This window comes from Homarus americanus, unplaced genomic scaffold, assembly GCF_018991925.1.
Source record: "Homarus americanus isolate GMGI-L3 unplaced genomic scaffold, GMGI_Hamer_2.0 scaffold28, whole genome shotgun sequence".
In the NCBI taxonomy this organism is placed as follows: Eukaryota; Metazoa; Arthropoda; class Malacostraca; order Decapoda; family Nephropidae; genus Homarus; species Homarus americanus.
The window spans coordinates 658,162-676,784 of NW_024742238.1; the positions used below are offsets into that span (position 1 = coordinate 658,162).

The 18,623-nt window shown below is 36.0% G+C and overlaps 1 protein-coding gene across 10 annotated transcripts in view; it reads right to left on the reverse strand.

Annotated features, from left to right (window-relative positions):
• The window catches only part of LOC121876639 (papilin-like), a 267,725-nt gene that overhangs the window by 203,409 nt on the left and 45,693 nt on the right, over window positions 1-18,623 (reverse strand). For all 10 annotated transcript variants that reach the window (XM_042381925.1, XM_042381926.1, XM_042381924.1 and 7 more), the window contains 4 exons: window positions 9,851-10,001; window positions 6,423-6,627; window positions 6,084-6,262; window positions 5,159-5,291 (listed from right to left, as the gene is read on the reverse strand). In XM_042381925.1, coding sequence (XP_042237859.1) covers window positions 5,159-5,291; window positions 6,084-6,262; window positions 6,423-6,627; window positions 9,851-10,001 — 668 coding nt within the window. The remainder of the gene's footprint in view (window positions 1-5,158; window positions 5,292-6,083; window positions 6,263-6,422; window positions 6,628-9,850; window positions 10,002-18,623) is intronic.

Sequence of the window (18,623 nt, forward strand, 5' to 3'; positions counted from 1 at the left end):
ACACTATCTGTCAATCAAAGTACCCCACCTTGCCCTCCCCCCCTCTTCCAACCGCGCGGTCAGTCCCAACCCTCCCCCCCACCCCCCACCAATCCTCCCTTCAAGAGTTTTTAACATTTAGTATTAAATAATACCTCAGATTAAAGTTAGGATAATATAATTGACATTGCTGGATTCCTTGTAAGACCAGGAATATTTTGAATATAAATGTCATATATTTTGCACAAAAGATAACATAGTTACTCTGAGAAAATTTTTTATCTAAAATTTGTATGTCTAATGCAAAATATATGATGTTTATATTCAAAATGATCATCAAATTATAAGAATTCCAGCAATGTAAATTATATTCAGACCGGGTAATTTGTATGAATTTTATGAGCTAAAACAAATATCTTCAGTTAATAAAAAAAAAAATATATTCTTCACTGGGTAACAGATGGTCGGTCGGTCCCTCCCTCCCCCCCACCCCCCCACCAACCGTCCCAAGGAGATGTGTGGGAAAACCAGAATACTTAACTTTTTGTAATAAATAATACCTCAAACTAAAGTTAGGATAATATAATTGACATTGCTGGATTCCTTGTAAGACCAGGAATATTTTGAATATAAATGTCATATATTTTGCACAAAAGATAACATAGTTACTCAGAGAAAAAAATTTATCTAAAATTTGTATGTCTAATGCAAAATATATGATGTTTATATTCAAAATGATCACCAAATTATAAGAATTCCAGCAATGTGAATTATATTCTGGCCGGGTAATTTGTATGAATTTTATGAGCTAAAACAGGCAGTCGGGTAGTGGCGGGTGGGGCAATCTAAAATAGCGTTTGGAGCCGATACCATCACAGATACGGAAAAAAACTGTTAAGTGAAAGTTCATTTGCCAGGCAATCACAAGATATGATAAAATATATAAGTGAAAACTGCTATATGGGTAATATTGTGTATATATATATATATATATATATATATATATATATATATATATATATATATATATATATATATATATATATATATATATATATATATATATATATATATATATATATATATATATATATATATATATATATATATATATATATATATATATATATATATATATATATATATATATATATATATATATACAGTGGGGTATGCTATAACGAATGGATCCTACTATGAATATTCCTATAACAAACAGTTTTACCTATAAAATTGAGAATGCTATAACGAACGAAACTCCTACAACGAACATTATTTATTTAATTTTTTTTTTTACTAATTTATTGTTTTTTTATTACAAGTATTAATGATATTCTTTATTTCAGGGGTTTAGATGCATATTTATGCACTTTTTTACAAATTTTACAATTTTATATTTTATTTTTCAGTGTTAAGTGGTTGTATTTGGGGGCCTGGAACGGATTAATCCTATAACGAACGAATGCTATTACGAACAAGGTTCTAGAACCAATTAGATTCATTATAGCATACCCCACTGTATATATATATACTGTATATATATATATATATATATATATATATATATATATATATATATATATATATATATATATACTGTATATATATATATATATATATATATATATATATATATATATATATATATATATATATATATATATATATATATATATATATATATATATATATATATATATTTATATACTGTATATATATATACAGTCAACCCTCACTTTACGCGGTTAATGTAACCCACAGGGTACCACGGAAAGTGAGAAACGCGTAAAGTGAATAACATAACATATGGGATTAAATGAAATAGAGACCAGCTGACCCCCAAACTCCACTTTTTCCAACACAATACCTATGTTCTAGCAAAAATAACATCTTAATTTTATGATGGTACATGCACACAATTAATACTTAAGAGAAATAGAGAAATACAGTCGCCAAGTTAATGTCCATTCAAATAATGGACTCCACTCCCTCCCCCTCTTCTCACAGTACACTCACTGGCTCTTCCCTCTGAGAAATTTTGGGGGAAAACCAGATATAGTAATAAATAATACCTCAAACTAAAGTTAGGGTAATATAATTGACATTGCTGGATTCCTTGTAAGACCAGGAATATTTTGAATATAAATGTCATATTTTTCACAAAAGATAACATATTTACTCAGAGTAAACATTACATCTAAAATTTGTATGTCTAATGCAAAATCTATGATGTTTATATTCAAAATGATCATCAAATTGTAAGAATTCCAGCAATGTAAATTATATTCTGGCCGGGTAATTTGTATGAATTTTATGAGCTAAAACAAATATCTTCAGTTAATAAAAAAAAAAAATATTCTTCACGACACTATCTGTCAATCAAAGTACCCCACCTTGCCTCCCCCCCTCTTCCAACCAGCCAGATGGTCAGTCTGTCCCAACCCTCCCCCCCACCTCCCACCAACCCTCCCTTCAAGAGAAAGAGTGGGTGAAAAAACTAGATTTTAACATTTAGTATTAAATAATACCTCAGATTAAAGTTAGGATAATATAATTGACATTGCTGGATTCCTTGTAAGACCAGGAATATTTTGAATATAAATGTCATATATTTTGCACAAAAGATAACATATTTACTCAGAGTAAACATTATATCTAAAAATTTTATGTCTAATGCAAAATATATGATGTTTATATTCAAAATGATCATCAAATTGTAAGAATTCCAGCAATGTAAATTATATTCTGGCCGGGTAATTTGTATGAATTTTATGAGCTAAAATAAAAATCTTCAGTTAATAAAAAAAAAAAATATTCTTCACACATGCCAGGTGGTCGGTCGCCGGTCCCTCCCTCCCCCCCCACCCCCCACCAACCGTCCCTACCAGATAAATGTGTGGGAATACCAGACTGTTTACCTTTTTAGTAATAAATAATAAATCAGACTAAAGTTAGGATAATATAATTGACATTGCTGGATTCCTTGTAAGACCAGGAATATTTTGAATATAAATGTCATATATTTTTCACAAAAGATAACATATTTACTCAGAGTAAATATTACATCTAAAATTTGTAAGTCTAATGCAAAATCTATGATGTTTATATTCAAAATGATCATCAAATTGTAAGAATTCCAGCAATGTAAATTATATTCTGGCCGGATAATTTGTATGAATTTTATGAGCTAAATAAAAAAATTATACTTCACCCGTGTAAAGGGGTACACCCACCGCGGAATGTGAGGGTTGACTGTACAGTCAACCCTCGCTTTACGCGGTCCCACTTTACGCGTTTCCACGATTACGCGGTACCCTGCCGAACACGGGATGCTCATTTTCCGTGGTGTGTGTACCCTTTTACGCGGAGAGCGGCGCGAGCAGGGTGCGCACAAGGTCGCCCAGTCATCAAAACATTACCGAGTTCTTCACCCGCCACCCGCCACAGCTGGCCCAAGTCAGTGATAGTGATAATGATAGTGAGGATATGGACTTATATGGACTTTGAGGGGTTTGACAGAGGCCCTGCAAGCCTCTGTGGTGGATAGTGATACAATTGATACAAGTGATACAGGTGAGGGCCAATAATCTGCCCTCTGCCTCGGAGGGAGACCAGTGAGGTCGGAGGAAATGCTTGGCCCAGCAACTACTGCTCTACCATGAGGAACCCACCTGGTGTTGTGGGTAATGCTTATGGCGACTATGAATCTCTGGACATCCCACAGATCAATACCCTGGATAGATAGAAATGATGGCTCTATTTGAGGTGCTAGTGGTCTTCACTTTGAGCAACCTAATGATACCGGATGCAGAAACAGTCTTGGTATAAATCCCTGGAAAGGATCTCATCTACTTAACAGGAGTGTGTGTGAAAAGGGTACTTATTGTGTGGACCTTGGTGCTAAGAATGAGCTGCAGTACCTGTATGTATTGAGTGTATTACTGTGCTATCGAATATGTTGGTGCTATTGAGTATTTTTGGGTGATATTGGGAAGGAATGACCTCGGTAAGGAGGTCAACGATTTGGTATGGAGAGAGAAGTCCTTAATTAGTTATTGTGACTGAATGCAATATTTTTATATTAAGAAATAAATAAGTTAAAATCTTGGTTGGTGTTTTACCCTTCCTGCCACTCTCAACTTGATTAATGAAAAACACAAACTCACAGTGCCTGGTTTGCTTTGCCAGCTACCTAAAAAAAACATAGCGACCTTTGGTTAAGAAGTAAGTAAAGTATCCCTAGAATTAAGTGACCACACTAAAGGGCAATATAGCATGAATGTCCAATTTCTCCTCATTTACTCTCATATAATATGGAGAAAATTAAATAAATTAAATTAACAGGTATTCTGTGTACTTAAAATTCATAGTAGTATTTAGAACGCTCAAATCCTTCCATAAAAAATATTATTTTGTAAAGCAGATTTTCAGTTGACAGATAGTCGACTGTTAGAGGAAATCTTCAAAAATACTGTACAGTATAATACAGTAAAAGTCCAAAAATCCGGATGCCAGAAATCCGGACCACCTGAGAATCCGGACTTTTCGAAAACTCAAACTTAACTTTTTTTTTTTTAGCTGGCTTTTGTGTGCATGCGTGAGCGCCACAGCTGCACAGCGACCACGCGGTCGCCACTTTAAAACGAGCAATCAAACTGTGACAACGTATGTAATTTTGAATCCTACTCATTCCATTTACAGAGTACTGTACAAGCCCATAATAATGGCTCCTAAAGTATATAAACTTCGTTGTGTAAAGAGAAAGAAGAACACGTTGAAATTGAGTGACAAACTTGAAATAATTAAGAAACTAGAACGTGGTGTGAGCAATACTGTTCTAATGGAAACATATAACATTGGAAAGTCTACAATTTATGATATAAAAAAGGCAAAGAATAAAATTTTAGAATTCACAGCTTTATCTTTAAAACTGCTCTTTTAGATAAATGAAGCATGCTATATTTGCTAATGAATAAACTATCAAAATGTACCTGTTCATCTCTTCTTTATTTCTCCTGAAATTTGAATTTTAAAAGTACTGCCTGAGAATCCGGAAAATCCAAAAATCCGGACCGACCCAATCCCCAAGCAGTCCGGGTTTTTGGACTTATACTGTAATCAGGAAACAAACGAACACTGACACCTTGGTATGACAGTAATTATTTTTATTATTACTCACCACCACCACATTCCACAGAACACTCTCCATATGTTCCAAAGAGCCAATCATAAGTTTCTGCTTCAGATTGTGTTACCTCCTTGGGAACACTGTACTCGTATGTGATCCCTGGGTTACTCTCTTGATATAAAATCTGAAAAAATTTATAAATACAAATACCTGTATGGCTAAACCTTGTGGGATTTGGGTCAAATTTGAACTGGATAAGAAATTCATCCATTATGTATTGTTAAAAATAAAATAAAGTTAGGAGGCTGCTTCATAGATACAGTATTACAATGGGTATACAAAATTAAAAGAACAAAAGTAAGGGAACAAATGCCGGTATGTACTGTATTTATGAAATAAACTTGTTTTTATTTTAGTCAAAATAAGACAACAATATTTTGCAACCTAGTGTAAGTACATATTAGTTTTCTAATATCCAGAATAATAAAAATAGTTACATAAGCAAATACCTATACTCCTTGGTTAACATACTGTATTTTTCTATATTACTGAGTAAATAATATGAAACTCATTTGACCAGCAAGTTAATTAATACCTCAACTTTATTCACATTGTGCAATATACAGTACTGTACGTATCATAATGTGACACAACAAGTTCTATTTGAACTGTAATAAAATTGGTGCCTGTTCTTTTAGGAAAATGTATTGCTGATCCTTTCATTTCAGTTAAGCGATAGTGTCTGTAGTGATCTTTACTTTAGATGAATTCATAAGACAGCTCCCTTCATTCTTTTACCTCTTCTCCCCTAAAGTTTTCATAACGTTCATTTAAGTACATTGTATAAAGGCATTAAAAAATTTAGTTCTAAATTGCAGCACCTTAGTTCCTTTAAGCTCATCATAAATAACCCATTCCATTCCCCTTTCTTCCATACCATGTGTCAAAGAGGGTGGCAAATAATTCTACCACTTACCACTATGAACAAGGGTTCTGTTGTAGGTCCTTTGGCTCGTAAGACCTCAGGAGCAAAGATTCCTACACCATCAGCTTTCCTCTCATAGTGGAAGGTAGTACCACAAAAGTTCCTTGCTCTTGGGAAGTCAATCCTCCAATTCCCATTGAGGTAAAAGAAACCAGTCATGTTTCTAACAGCTGTTGAAAAAATCAAATTAACAATTATAAAGAAATTTCTTGAGTAATTTTCAACAAATTCAGAGTTCAATGCATTTGACTCTCATTTATTTTCAAGACCGATTCAGTACAGTAGTAATGACATTTGCCATGTAGAGATTTTTGTGTACCAGCTTCTTACCTAAGTAGTTGTTAGAGGCCTTTACTTCTTCAACATAAATATTGGTGGCACCAGCTGGTATAAGTACAATATCATTATAGCCAACAGTCAGTGTTTTCTGCATAAAATCTCCTGTGATTGTGTTACAGGTAGACCCGTCACCACCACATACTCGGCAATTGTCTTCCTGTGCTGACGAACCCAAAATATGGTCACATCCAACTTGCTGTAAGACAATTTTCAGATGAAACTTAAAAAAAAACTATACATATGGTGATGTTATTAACAAAGCTGTCAAGAAAGCTGTAGATACAGGGATGACACCTTGTTAATCAGATTTTTTGACATATCATTCATAAGAATTTCATTTGAAATAAAAATCTGGCACCAAAGAGAAGAAACATGTGCGAATTTATGAAAATAATATAAAACATCCATATCAGGAATGTGGTGCAGTCTGTTTACAACTTGATTAAAACTGTGAAGTAAAATTATCTTAAACAACAAAAGAAAAAAGAAAATAAACCTAACCTATTGATAAAATAAGTACAGTAAGATCTCATATTTTGCGCGATTTCATTTCGCTTTTTGAATTTCGCGAGCACTACCTAATGTAACCAAGTTTTATATTTGGCATAAAATATCGTGAGTTTCGAGAGATCCAGCCAGCTGAACGTGAGATCCAGCCAGCTGAACGTGAGATCCAGCCAGCTGAACGCGAGATCCAGCCAGCTGACCGCGAGATCCAGTCAGCTGAACCTGAGATCCAGCCAGCTGAACGCGAGATTCAGCCAGCTGAGCGTGAGATCCAGCCAGCTGAACGTGAGATCCAGCCGGCTGAATGCGAGATCCAGCCGGCTGAACGAGAGATCCAGCCAGCTGACCGTGAGATCCAGTCAGCTGAATATGAGATCCAGCCAGCTGACCGCGAGATCCAGTGAGCTGAACCTGAGATCCAGCCAGCTGAATGCGAGATCCAGCCAGCTGAACGTGAGATCCAGTCAGCTGACCGCGAGATCCAGCCAGCTGAACCTGAGATCCAGTCAGTTGAATGCTGGCCAACGTCACAGTCCTCATACCAGTTACAGTCATTTCTGCTACATCGCGTGTTTTGTCAATGCGAATTGGATGTAAAGCGATTGATGAATAGGGGAACGCTGTTTGTAAAACGCAAACTTTTGCATACGAATGTTGGCTATGGCACGATTCCATCCTCAATGTTTTGATTCCATCTTCAACGTTTTAAGCGCGGCGCGGGGTTATGCAATGTTTACAGTTCACGTTTGACATCACATGTTCAATTGATTCGTGTCTTTTGTTTGTGAAGTGATTTTTGTGAGGTACTCTGTAAATTTCGTTTTTTTTTTTTTGCAAATTTAGCTGTTACCCATAAATACTGTATGAAAAGAATAAGTAAAAAGAATGTTTCACAGTGAAGACTAATAATCGTTTACACCAGCGCTCTCTGTTTACATCACATGATCAGTTGAATCGCGCGGTTTCTGTCGATTGCTCCGTGATTTTCGCTGCATACTTCAATTCTGTTGTGTTAGCGATGAATATGGAAAGACAAGGTAAGAAGAATGTTTCCAAGAAGCGTTCTGGTGATCAAATTGCTGGTGGTGAACGTAAAAGAGGTTTACAAGAACGCTACTATTGCGTTGTAGCCAGCGCCATCCTAGCGACCGCCCGGGCTCTTAGTGTGTACTTTTTTGGGTGGTGCTACCACCTGTCAAGTCAAGATAATGGCCTCTACCTCTACTGGGAGTCCTACTGGTGCTGGTGGGGGTGGGACAGACCCACCTAAGCAACCAAATAAGAAGAAGGAGAAGCGGGACTATCATAAAGGGGTTAAGTTTACCAAGTACTCGATGCAGGATAAGCAGTGTGTGATTAAATTACTTGAGGAAGGCCTAAAAACTAGTTTCAGGAAAGCACAATCAGGTCAATAAAGGCAGAATTTGTATCATTTGGAAGTTATAAATGGGAAAATCAGACGAAATGCCTTTGATTCCACCCTATCTCACAGTTGGACATAAGAAGTGCCACCCCAGATATGAGAGCAGTACTCCAAGTAAGAACATATGAATTCCTTATACACTTGAAGCAACTGCTCAGGAGTGAAGTAGCTACGGCATCTGTACAGCATTCCCAACTTTCAGGAGGCAGCTTTAGCTATGTTAAGGATGTGTGATTTCCAGGACATATTGGAGGAAATGGTGAGGCCTAGCATATTTATTTCAGAATTTGGCAGAATGATAGCATCCTAAAATGTAATTGGTGGGAGATCATCTAATTTAGAAAGTGTAATTGGTAAATACTGAGTTTTATTACTATTGAATTTAACCAAGTTTCTACCTCCCCATTCAGAGATGCTGCACAGATCCGCATTGATAGATGTAATGATATCAACTTTAGAAACAGATCTAGTTTGAGAGGTAGGAGAAAGGGGAAAATGTGAAGAAGAGTAAAGAGTAGGATCATCAGCATAAGAATGGATAGAATTAGTTGTAGTGTGAAGAAAATCATTGATAAAAAGAAGAAAGAGAGTAGGTGAAAGAACAGAACCCTGTGGGACGCCACTATTGGAAGAAATAGCGAGAGATCGATCTCCCGACAACAGCTGCCATGGATCGGTTCTCAAGGAAGCTAGAGATTAGAAAACAAAGTGGGCGAGAGAAACCATAAGAGGGAAGTTTAGAAAGCAAAGACTTGTGCCATACCCTGTCAAATGCTTTGGAGATGTCGAGGGCCATGACGAAAGTTTCCCCATAATCCCTAAGAGAGGATGACCAAAGATGGGTGCAATAGGAGAGCAGATCACCAGCAGATCTCGCCTGGCAAAAGCCATACTGGTGATCCAACAAAAGAGAAAGGCGTTCAAGGTGACGGAGAAAATGAGAGTTCAAGATAGTTTCAAAAATCTTAGAAAGGGATGAAGTTAGGTCAATGGGGCGATAGTTAGAGGGATTAGAATGGTCACCCTTCTTCGGGATGGGCTGAACCAAGGCATGCTTCCAAGAAGAAGGAAAAGTTTGGGTTTTTAGGCAGAGGCAAAAGAGGCGAGCAAGCGCAGGGGCCAGAGTTTCAGCAGACTCCTTCTGAACACGAGAGGGTATTCCGTCCGGTCCACGCGCCTTACTCACATCTTGCACTTATTATTCTACAATTATTAGTTGTGATTGCATTTAAATTTAAACTCTCACCAAAGGTGATGGTTTGGTCGCCATAATGGAGGGCTAGGTACTTTGAATTTTTACCACCAACTTTGAATTCGGCAAACAGAAAGTTGCCAAACTAGAAGGTTTACTGTATAGTGATTTCCCTGCTTTCTATTCAGAAAGTGCCATTGGCCAGTCTATGGGCGAGATTTGGACTGGGGAAGTGGCCAGCAAAAGGGTTAATCTATATTTAATAAGATATGAAAAAAAAGACCTTATAATGCTTACCATACACTTGCCATCAACACAGATGTCTCGACTTTCACTGTCACAGCGTGTTCCATCCACAACCTTGAGTGCATGACGATAGTAAAATCTTTCCCCCTCAGGTTGACAGTTTAATTCACATTTTCGTGGAGCTTTAAGATGTGGAACCCAGCTGTTGAAAACACAAATTATATTTAGTAAACTGTGATGCAGCACCATTTTCTATTTCATCAAATACATGACACAGGTTGTTCTCCTCAAGTTTATATTCTATTTACACAAGAAAGATCCATTATGCCAGAATTACTAAAAGAAGCATATTTCATTATTCATGGTTTTGTTATTTCATTCACTGCACAATATCAGTCCTTTACACCCATCATGCTTTTTCCTTAAACAGGCCAACTATAATGATCATGCATTGCTGACACACCAAATTATATCTCTGTGCGATCTCCCGCTGCGTTGTCTTGGCATAAATATGGTTGCCCGATATACAGTATACTGTACTGTATAGTATATACAGTATAGAGCGTCTCATCTCAATTACAATTGTCTAAATGTTAAACAAAAAATAAATTTGGGTAAATCTTTGATACTTGTATGGGTGGTGTTTATTAAGTTTATAAATAAGTTCTTTAGTGTAGATCTTAAGACTCGCCAAAAGGTATCAAGTTGACCAAACACGCTACAGTCTCCTCCCAGATTGAAAACAAATGGTGTATCGCCCCAAAATATGAAGGTAAAATACAGTACAGTACTGATTAACAAACTTTTCTGAGACCTTGATTTACATCCAAGTTCCATCAAAATCTGCCTATATTTGTTACAGTCAACCAAAGATGCATCGACCCCACCCTGGCTCTCGTACTCACAAATTTACCTGGCAATGCTTGGTGAAGTAAGGTTGTATGTAATGGTGAATGTGATCGGTGGATCTATTTATGGCTGTACAGTGGTCCCTTGGTTAACAAACACAATTCGTTCCACAGAGTCGTTTGTTAACCGAAAATTTTGTTAACCGAATCCATTGTTTCAATGGGTAATTGGTTCCTGCTCATAGAAAAGTACATACAAAGTAAAAAAAAAATGCATTAAAATACACTTACTTTGAGGTGTGTATGTAGAAGGCTCCTGGTTGATGATGATGATGATGGGAATTAGAAGTGGGGGTGGAGGAGAAGGGAGAAGAGAAGGAAGTGGGGATGGAGGAGAAATCACCTTTCAGGGGACCCATGCTTGATGCAGTAATTTCACCAATAAAATTTTAAGTTCACTAGGTGTAATTCAAGATTATTTTATTTAAATCAACACTGCACTGCACTATATATTATCAATATGTTAACTAAATTTCAGAATGACCAATAATTTTAATGTAAAAGTGCAAAAATATTCAAGATACCAACAAAATCGATGTTCACTCCACTGTCAACAAAGCCAAACTAACGCCTGGTGACCGAGTCAAGCGGCTGATGGGCGCACAAAAAACTAGTTCCTTGTACTGCATATATTATCAATATGTTAACTAAATTTTAAAATGACTCATAATTTTAATATAAAAAATGCAAAAATATTAAAGAGCACAACTTCCTTGATATTTACTCCACTGAAAACGAATGTAAACATAGAACAGATAAAGAATTGGCAGACTAGCCCATCAACTGATCAGGTGATGCTCACAACAAAACGTGTTTTTTGTAAGGATTTCGTTAATCGAAGTTTTGTTCGTTAACCGAATTGAAGATCCTTATGGGAGGTAATTTGTTAACCGAAATTTCGTTAATCGAACAGTTCGTTAACCGAAGGACCACTGTATTACCGTTAGGGTAAATATTAAATAATCCAAAGGTAACATTTTTATAATAATTAACTATTCATTGTTAGCTAAGATCATTAAATTCAGTAAAACCTCGATTAACCGACTGCATAATTATGGAGGGAAGGGGCTGACGGATAATCCAAAAGGTCGGTTAATACTGTACAGTAGTACATAAAGTCTATGGAAATAAAACATACATTTTCAAAGTACCTTTCCCTAACCTACCTCATTTTAGTCCCTCTATTCATTTTTGTTCATTTGCCATTCATGTTTCAATAGAATTTGCTTTAAAACATTACCCACTTTAGTAAATAAATATGAACCAGCACAGAAACCGTGAATAAAAAATGGAAAAGTCAAAGAACATGTTATCACAAAAATTGTGACCAAGTCTCAGGTTGCTGATCTGACTTTCTGCCTCATTTACACACAATTGCAGGGTCTCAATTGTTTCTCTTACTATTGACAACACAACATACATACAGGAACAGTGAGTTCTGCTATAACGCGAGTTTTGATAATGCGAATTTGCTCTAACGCGATTTATGAATTAGGAACGATATTTGTATAACGCGAACGCTTGTTTGATATAACGCGATTTTTGCTTACTATTTCTCCAATTTTGTGGTAGAGTGGGGTATGCTATAACGAATCTAATTGGTTCTAGAACCTTGTTCGTTATAGCATTCGTTCGTTATAGGATTAATCCGTTCCAGGCCCCCAAATACAACCACTTAACACTGAAAAATATAATATAAAATTGTAAAAATTGTAAAAAAGTGCATAAATATGCATCTAAACCCCTGAAATAAAGAATATCATTAATATTTGTAATAAAAAAACAATAAATTAGAAAAAAAAAAAAAAATTTAAATAATGTTCGTTGTAGGAGTTTCGTTCGTTATAGCATTCTCAATTTTATAGGTAAAACCGTTCGTTATAGGAATATTCCGTTCGTTAGTAGTATTAACCAGTGACCTCCGTTAACGAACTCAATCCGTTCCAGAAGGTCGTTCGTTAACCGAAAAGTTCGTTAACCGAAACCATTGTTTCAATGGGTTTTTGGGTAATTGGTTCCAGCTCACCGAAAATTTCCTAAATTCAACAAAAATGGTAGAAAAGTTCACTTATTTTGAGGTGTGTATGTAGAAGGCTCCTGGATGATGATGATGATGATGGGATTTAGAATGGGGGTGGAGGAGAAGGAAGAAGAGAAGGCATTGGGGTGGAAGAGAAGTCACCCCATGGCACCATTTCACCCATAAAATTTTAGCTCTCTTGGTGTAATTCAAGATTATTTTCTTTAAATCAACACTGCACTGCATTATATATTGTCAATATGTAAAATATATTTCAAAATGACCAATAATTTGCTTGGAAACACAGAAAAAAGCGTTTAGTTGAAGAGAGTCTCAAGCAAGATGTTACCTCCAGTGAAAACAGAGAGAGACTAACTCCTGTTTGCTGTGTTAAGAGGCTGGATGCCGCGCATTAAACTAGTCACTTTACCTTCAGTTATGTTCAATAATTGTTAAAATGACTAAAAAATTGAATATTAAACTTTCAAAATTATTGAATAGTATAAACTTCTTGATATTTACTAAAATAGTAAGGAATTTAAGCCCTAGAACCGATTAATGTATTGGCGGACTGATACTAAAGCTGGTTGCCCGGTCAGTGCAAGCGAAAACATGTTGAGGTCGGTTCGTAAGAACTTCGTTAACCGAATTTTTTTTCGTTAACCGAATTGAAGATCCTTATGGAAGGCAGTTCATTAATCGAAATTACGTTAACCGAGGTGTTCGTTAAACGAGGGGTCACTGTATAGTAAAGAAGAATATGAACAAGAAGCGTTTTGGTGATAGAATTCCCGGTGATGATCATAAAAGAAAGGATATAACACATGAAGAGAAGCTCGATTTTATCAACCTCAAAATCACCCTTCTCCCCCATCAAGTAAAGTGTTACATTTACTGTATGATTTCATTATTAGATATGAATGTAACATTTATTTAGACTGTGCTATCCTTTGTGTTAGGCTAACTACTAAATTTTTTCGATTTCGAGTAATCTGCACCTAACCCTATTTTCTCCATAAGCCCTGTTATTTCTATTATGCGATTTTCTATAACACGATATTTTACAAGAACACAATTATCGCGTTATAGCAGAACTACCTGTACATTGTTTCTCACTCTTGATTTTTTTTTCATTTTTGCATTTCTTTATGGTTCTTTATGTATTACTATTTTTATTATTATTATCATTATTAATATTATTACATTATCGCCCCCCCCGGCCCCGATGTGGGTCAGTGACCTGTGCCCGGGTGGGCTAATCCCCGTAAAAAAAAAATAAAAAAAATAAATAAAAATAAAAAAACATTAGGCGTCCGGGATTGACGGTTAATCCGAGTCGGTTAATCGAGGGTCGGTTAATCGAGGTTTTACTGTTTTTCTAAATGTGCATGTATTTCCTTAAATAATGAAGAAATTACAGTACAGTATACAGGGATGCATTGTTTAGAGATCAGGATGCATTCCTGAAAACAGATCGCTAAGTGATTTGAACACTGAACGGAGAGAAATCAGAAATAATATCTTGAACAAAGGATAACGAGGAATAATATCCATGGAGATGGCACGTTATTGTGTAGCTGAGTCGCCGACTGAACCGACTTGCCACCCAGTAGCACTCAAGAGTGTGTGAAGCTGAGCTGTGAGCTGTTGTTGCTCAACTCGCAATTTTGGGTAGATATGCAAAATTTTCTCCATTTTCTTATACTATACTTTGTTACATGCATACACATTTGCTCATACAAAATGTGTTGATGGTACAGCGGTAACGCGCATAACTGTCACCAATATGTCAAGGGTTCGAGCCTTGGCCTGGACACACGTGAGAAGGGTGTTATCCAGTGTGACCCAACCAAACACCACAGGTTTCCCGGTCCCCCCGGTTTCCTCCTGTACTAACACTGGATAAACCGCCCAAACAGCTAGTAAGCTGATAAGTGGCGAATATGATAAAAAAAAAAAATCATAAGATAAAAAACATAAAGGGAATACAGTAAACAGTTCTTACCTGGTCTGCCTGTTACCCAAAAAGAGCGGAGAGAGAGAGAGGGAGGGGCATCACTTTAGTATGCAATATTACAACAATATAAGGTAATGAACAGTGTGTACAGTAATCAATAACATGCCAAAATCACAAAAATAACAGCGATGCACAGCAATAGGAACGATGCACAGCAATAGGAACGATGCAAAGCAATCGATAATAATACACAGAGCAATATAGTAATGCACAGATCGCAATGTTCAAAGGCAAGGTAAACACTAATGTATTAATGGCCTGGGTTCTTAGGTGGCGGGCTGGTAGCATACCCCTACAGTACGTGATTTCTATATACGGTAATAAATCTAGATATGTACAACCTCTGGTTACCCCAAAATTTATTTCTGTTTTTTGCTGCAAAAGCTAGATAATGATTTCTAAAATCATTTCTAAAAGTCAGGTTTGCTGATTCATATTTAGTATCTTATATAGCAGCTCCGTTTCCAAGTGGCTTAGTGCAAGTCTTGAAAATCCAAAATTGCCACGATCTCAAAGTGAACCAGGAGATATATCACACTCGGCATTTATTTTATACCACTTTATTTTGTTCTTTCCACCTTTTTTTAACATTAGACTCGTGCTTATATAATACTGGATTGGTAGGTGAATAGAAAAATGGAATTCTATTTTTTTTATTTACTTACATATGGCAATTGTAAATGGAGTGTGACTCAGAGAGAGGCCTCTGTGGCACAGCAAACATGCGTGGTGAGTTTCAGACATCAGTGACATAAAATACCTTACATTCTACACCTATTTTACTATTTATTTTACTCAAATAGGTAGATATTATTCACTGGGGCAATTTTTAGGATAGGCATGTGACTATGTTATCGGCAATGATGGTGGTGGTGGTAGAGGCAGGCAGGGAGCACACACACATACACATGACCTCTACTTGGCTCCCTCCCCACCTGCCTAAGGTGTCTCGCCGCTATGCCGTCAATCCTCCTCTTCTGCCCGTCCATCCAACCTGCCGCTACTTTTACGCTATTGCTCATCATGTTCTCATCACGCCCACACCCACCCATATACTGTACACCCACAGCGCCCGCTCAGTAGAGATGCCCACTGGAGCAAAGAATCTCCATTTTTTCGACTTCCCTCCTGAATTTTTCCGTGAGCAGAATATCGCTAAACAGAACAATTGCACATCGTTAAATAAACAGGGGTGTTTGAAATTTTAAATCGCTAAATCGAATTATCAAAGTGAATGATCGCTTAATGACGGATACCGATAGTATTTATGAATTGACAAATCCACTACAACCAGGGCTGCCACAAGATTCTCACATCAATTTTTATTTCATTATTTAAGCAAATATACAAACATTTGGAAACTTCTCATGATTTAAATAACAATAATTAGTTTATTATTATAAAAATGCGACCTTTGGATTGTTGAATATTTATCCTGAAAGTGATAGTCGAAAATAGATCCACTTATCACAATTACATACTGTACTGCCTTACTTCACCAAGTATTGCAAGGTAAAATTGTGAATACAAGAGCCTGGGTGGGGTCAATGCATCTTTGGTTGACTGTAAATGTACTGTGCTACAGTAGGCAGTTGTAGCAGGCAAATCTGTTTCTTAACCTATAGCTGTGAGCTTGACTTTTGATAGAGCCTCCAACTCAGTGTTCTGTATATTGTCTAATGAAAATATATATTCAAGGTAAGTTTCATTAAATACAGGCACTCCCTGAGATACAAACAGGTAATGTTCCTGGACACTGTTTGTAAGACGACTTGTTCGTAAGTCGGAACAGTGTTAATTCCATAGTTTTGGTAAGGTTAAAGCACAACTTTGCCCATACAAAACAACAATAATATCCCATACATAACAAATAATGTAAATAAAGTGATGTTAAACAATATGGAATTATGAAATTAATGTAAAAAATGGGATTTTATTTACAGATTATTGTGATGAAATATATTGGGATCTCGTTCGTAAGTGCGGGTGAACGTAAGTCAGCCATTCATAACTCGGGGACTGCCTGTACTGTACTACTGTAACTATTTCCCTGAAAGTAAGCATCTGAACAAAAATAAAAAAACATCCAGATGGATGGATAGACCTATGTACTGTATACACTGTATAGTACTATAATATTTGTACATCCTGTTATTTGTTTAGAATGGGAGTATAAAAGTTTTGGTAGTAATGTAAACTGTTAATAAACAAAAGATGTAAAATTGAACCAGCCCACAAGAATCCTGTTGTCTTAACCAAGGAACATGTAGTATACTGTACAGTGTTAACCTTGGGGGACATAACACTAAAACTCTTCTTTTGGTTAAACAAAATGTAAATTTATTTGGACAAATGATTAGGTGGTGCCCATACCAAAGGAAAGACAAGGTCAGAGAGACAACTTTACTCCTGATGTTTTGTCACAAAGAATAAAAAAGTCTTTGTTAGGAAATGCCAGGAGTAAATGTATACACAATGAGACAGAAGTTCTTTATGCAGAGTCTTCCAATGGTTTTGGGACTAAAGCATTATTATACTGTATGATTAATCATTCCTAATCTAATATGATCTACCCTAATATAATTAAACCATCCAAACTGTCTTTGCTACCATTCACAAAATCTCACGAGATGTTTAGACTGATTCTTCTTCTTGGTCACTGAGCATGTCTGTGCTGATTGGTAACACAGGTGCCCTTTTTTATGCACTGTTAGCCGAGTATGATTATCAGGTGATTATATTGGATCATTACAATAACATGATGAAGATCAAACATTCATTGGTCTAATAATCACTTGATATGAATCTTGAAAATTTTTTATCATTTCCTCATAAATCTTTAAGAAAAGGCTTCAACACTTTTGTGCAGTATCAATAATATACTAATTTGAAAAGGCACTATCCCCATTACCTCTACAGTACTGTACTCGTACTGTATAATACTGTATTGTATTACCAAAGTTAGGGCTGGTTAGTTTTATGCCATGTTGATCCAATGAATAACCCTAACAAAATATTCACACCTCTATCTCTACTATTAATAAATATACAGTACTGTACATGAACTGGTTCCTCAGAGAATTAAACCAGTAGCTTCATGAGTTCATTCACTCTTCTGTTTAACTCTACTCTAACAGGCAAAGTATATAGGATCCATTTTAACTTTTTTCACAGTCAACTTTTGTATACAGTAGTTCCAACACTTTGGTAAGTCTTGTGATTTAAATACATAAATAAATTAATTAAAAGAACTGCCAACCCATACAACTATTGCATTAGATTCAATTTCCCGGTAATAATAATAATAGACAAGAGAGATTCATGCAAATGTAATGTTTAACCAGGCCTATCAGTAGTGGAACTTAACCAACTTCAGTTATTTATTAATTGTGTAAAACCACGAGATACCTCAGAAATACGTATTGTTATTTTCTTCAGATTTAAATATTAAATAACTATAGGTCACATTTATAAATTTAACTGGAACAACAATACAATATAAGGCTGGATCCTGCACACATTTGCTGAAAGTTTCTGTGATGGATATACTCTGGCTGCAAACTTAAAAGTTCTATGATCATTATTAATGTACAGTATTTGTTGAAAAGTTAGTGATTAGGCTCTCAATGATGTAATACATCCTGGTTATAACATTCTTGTAGGTACCTGCAGAGATATAATTACTGTTATTATATTGCATGCATTGTGATGTCTTCATAAAATCTGCAAAAAGGCCCAAGCACCAGTACCCAGCAGTGGTCATCAGTTGATGATTTTTTCTACCATAGGTCAGTTTCCATTGTACAGGGTACTGGAGATATCCATGCTGCACCCACATAGCCAAAACATGCCATTACTGCACCTTCATTCCAATGTGTG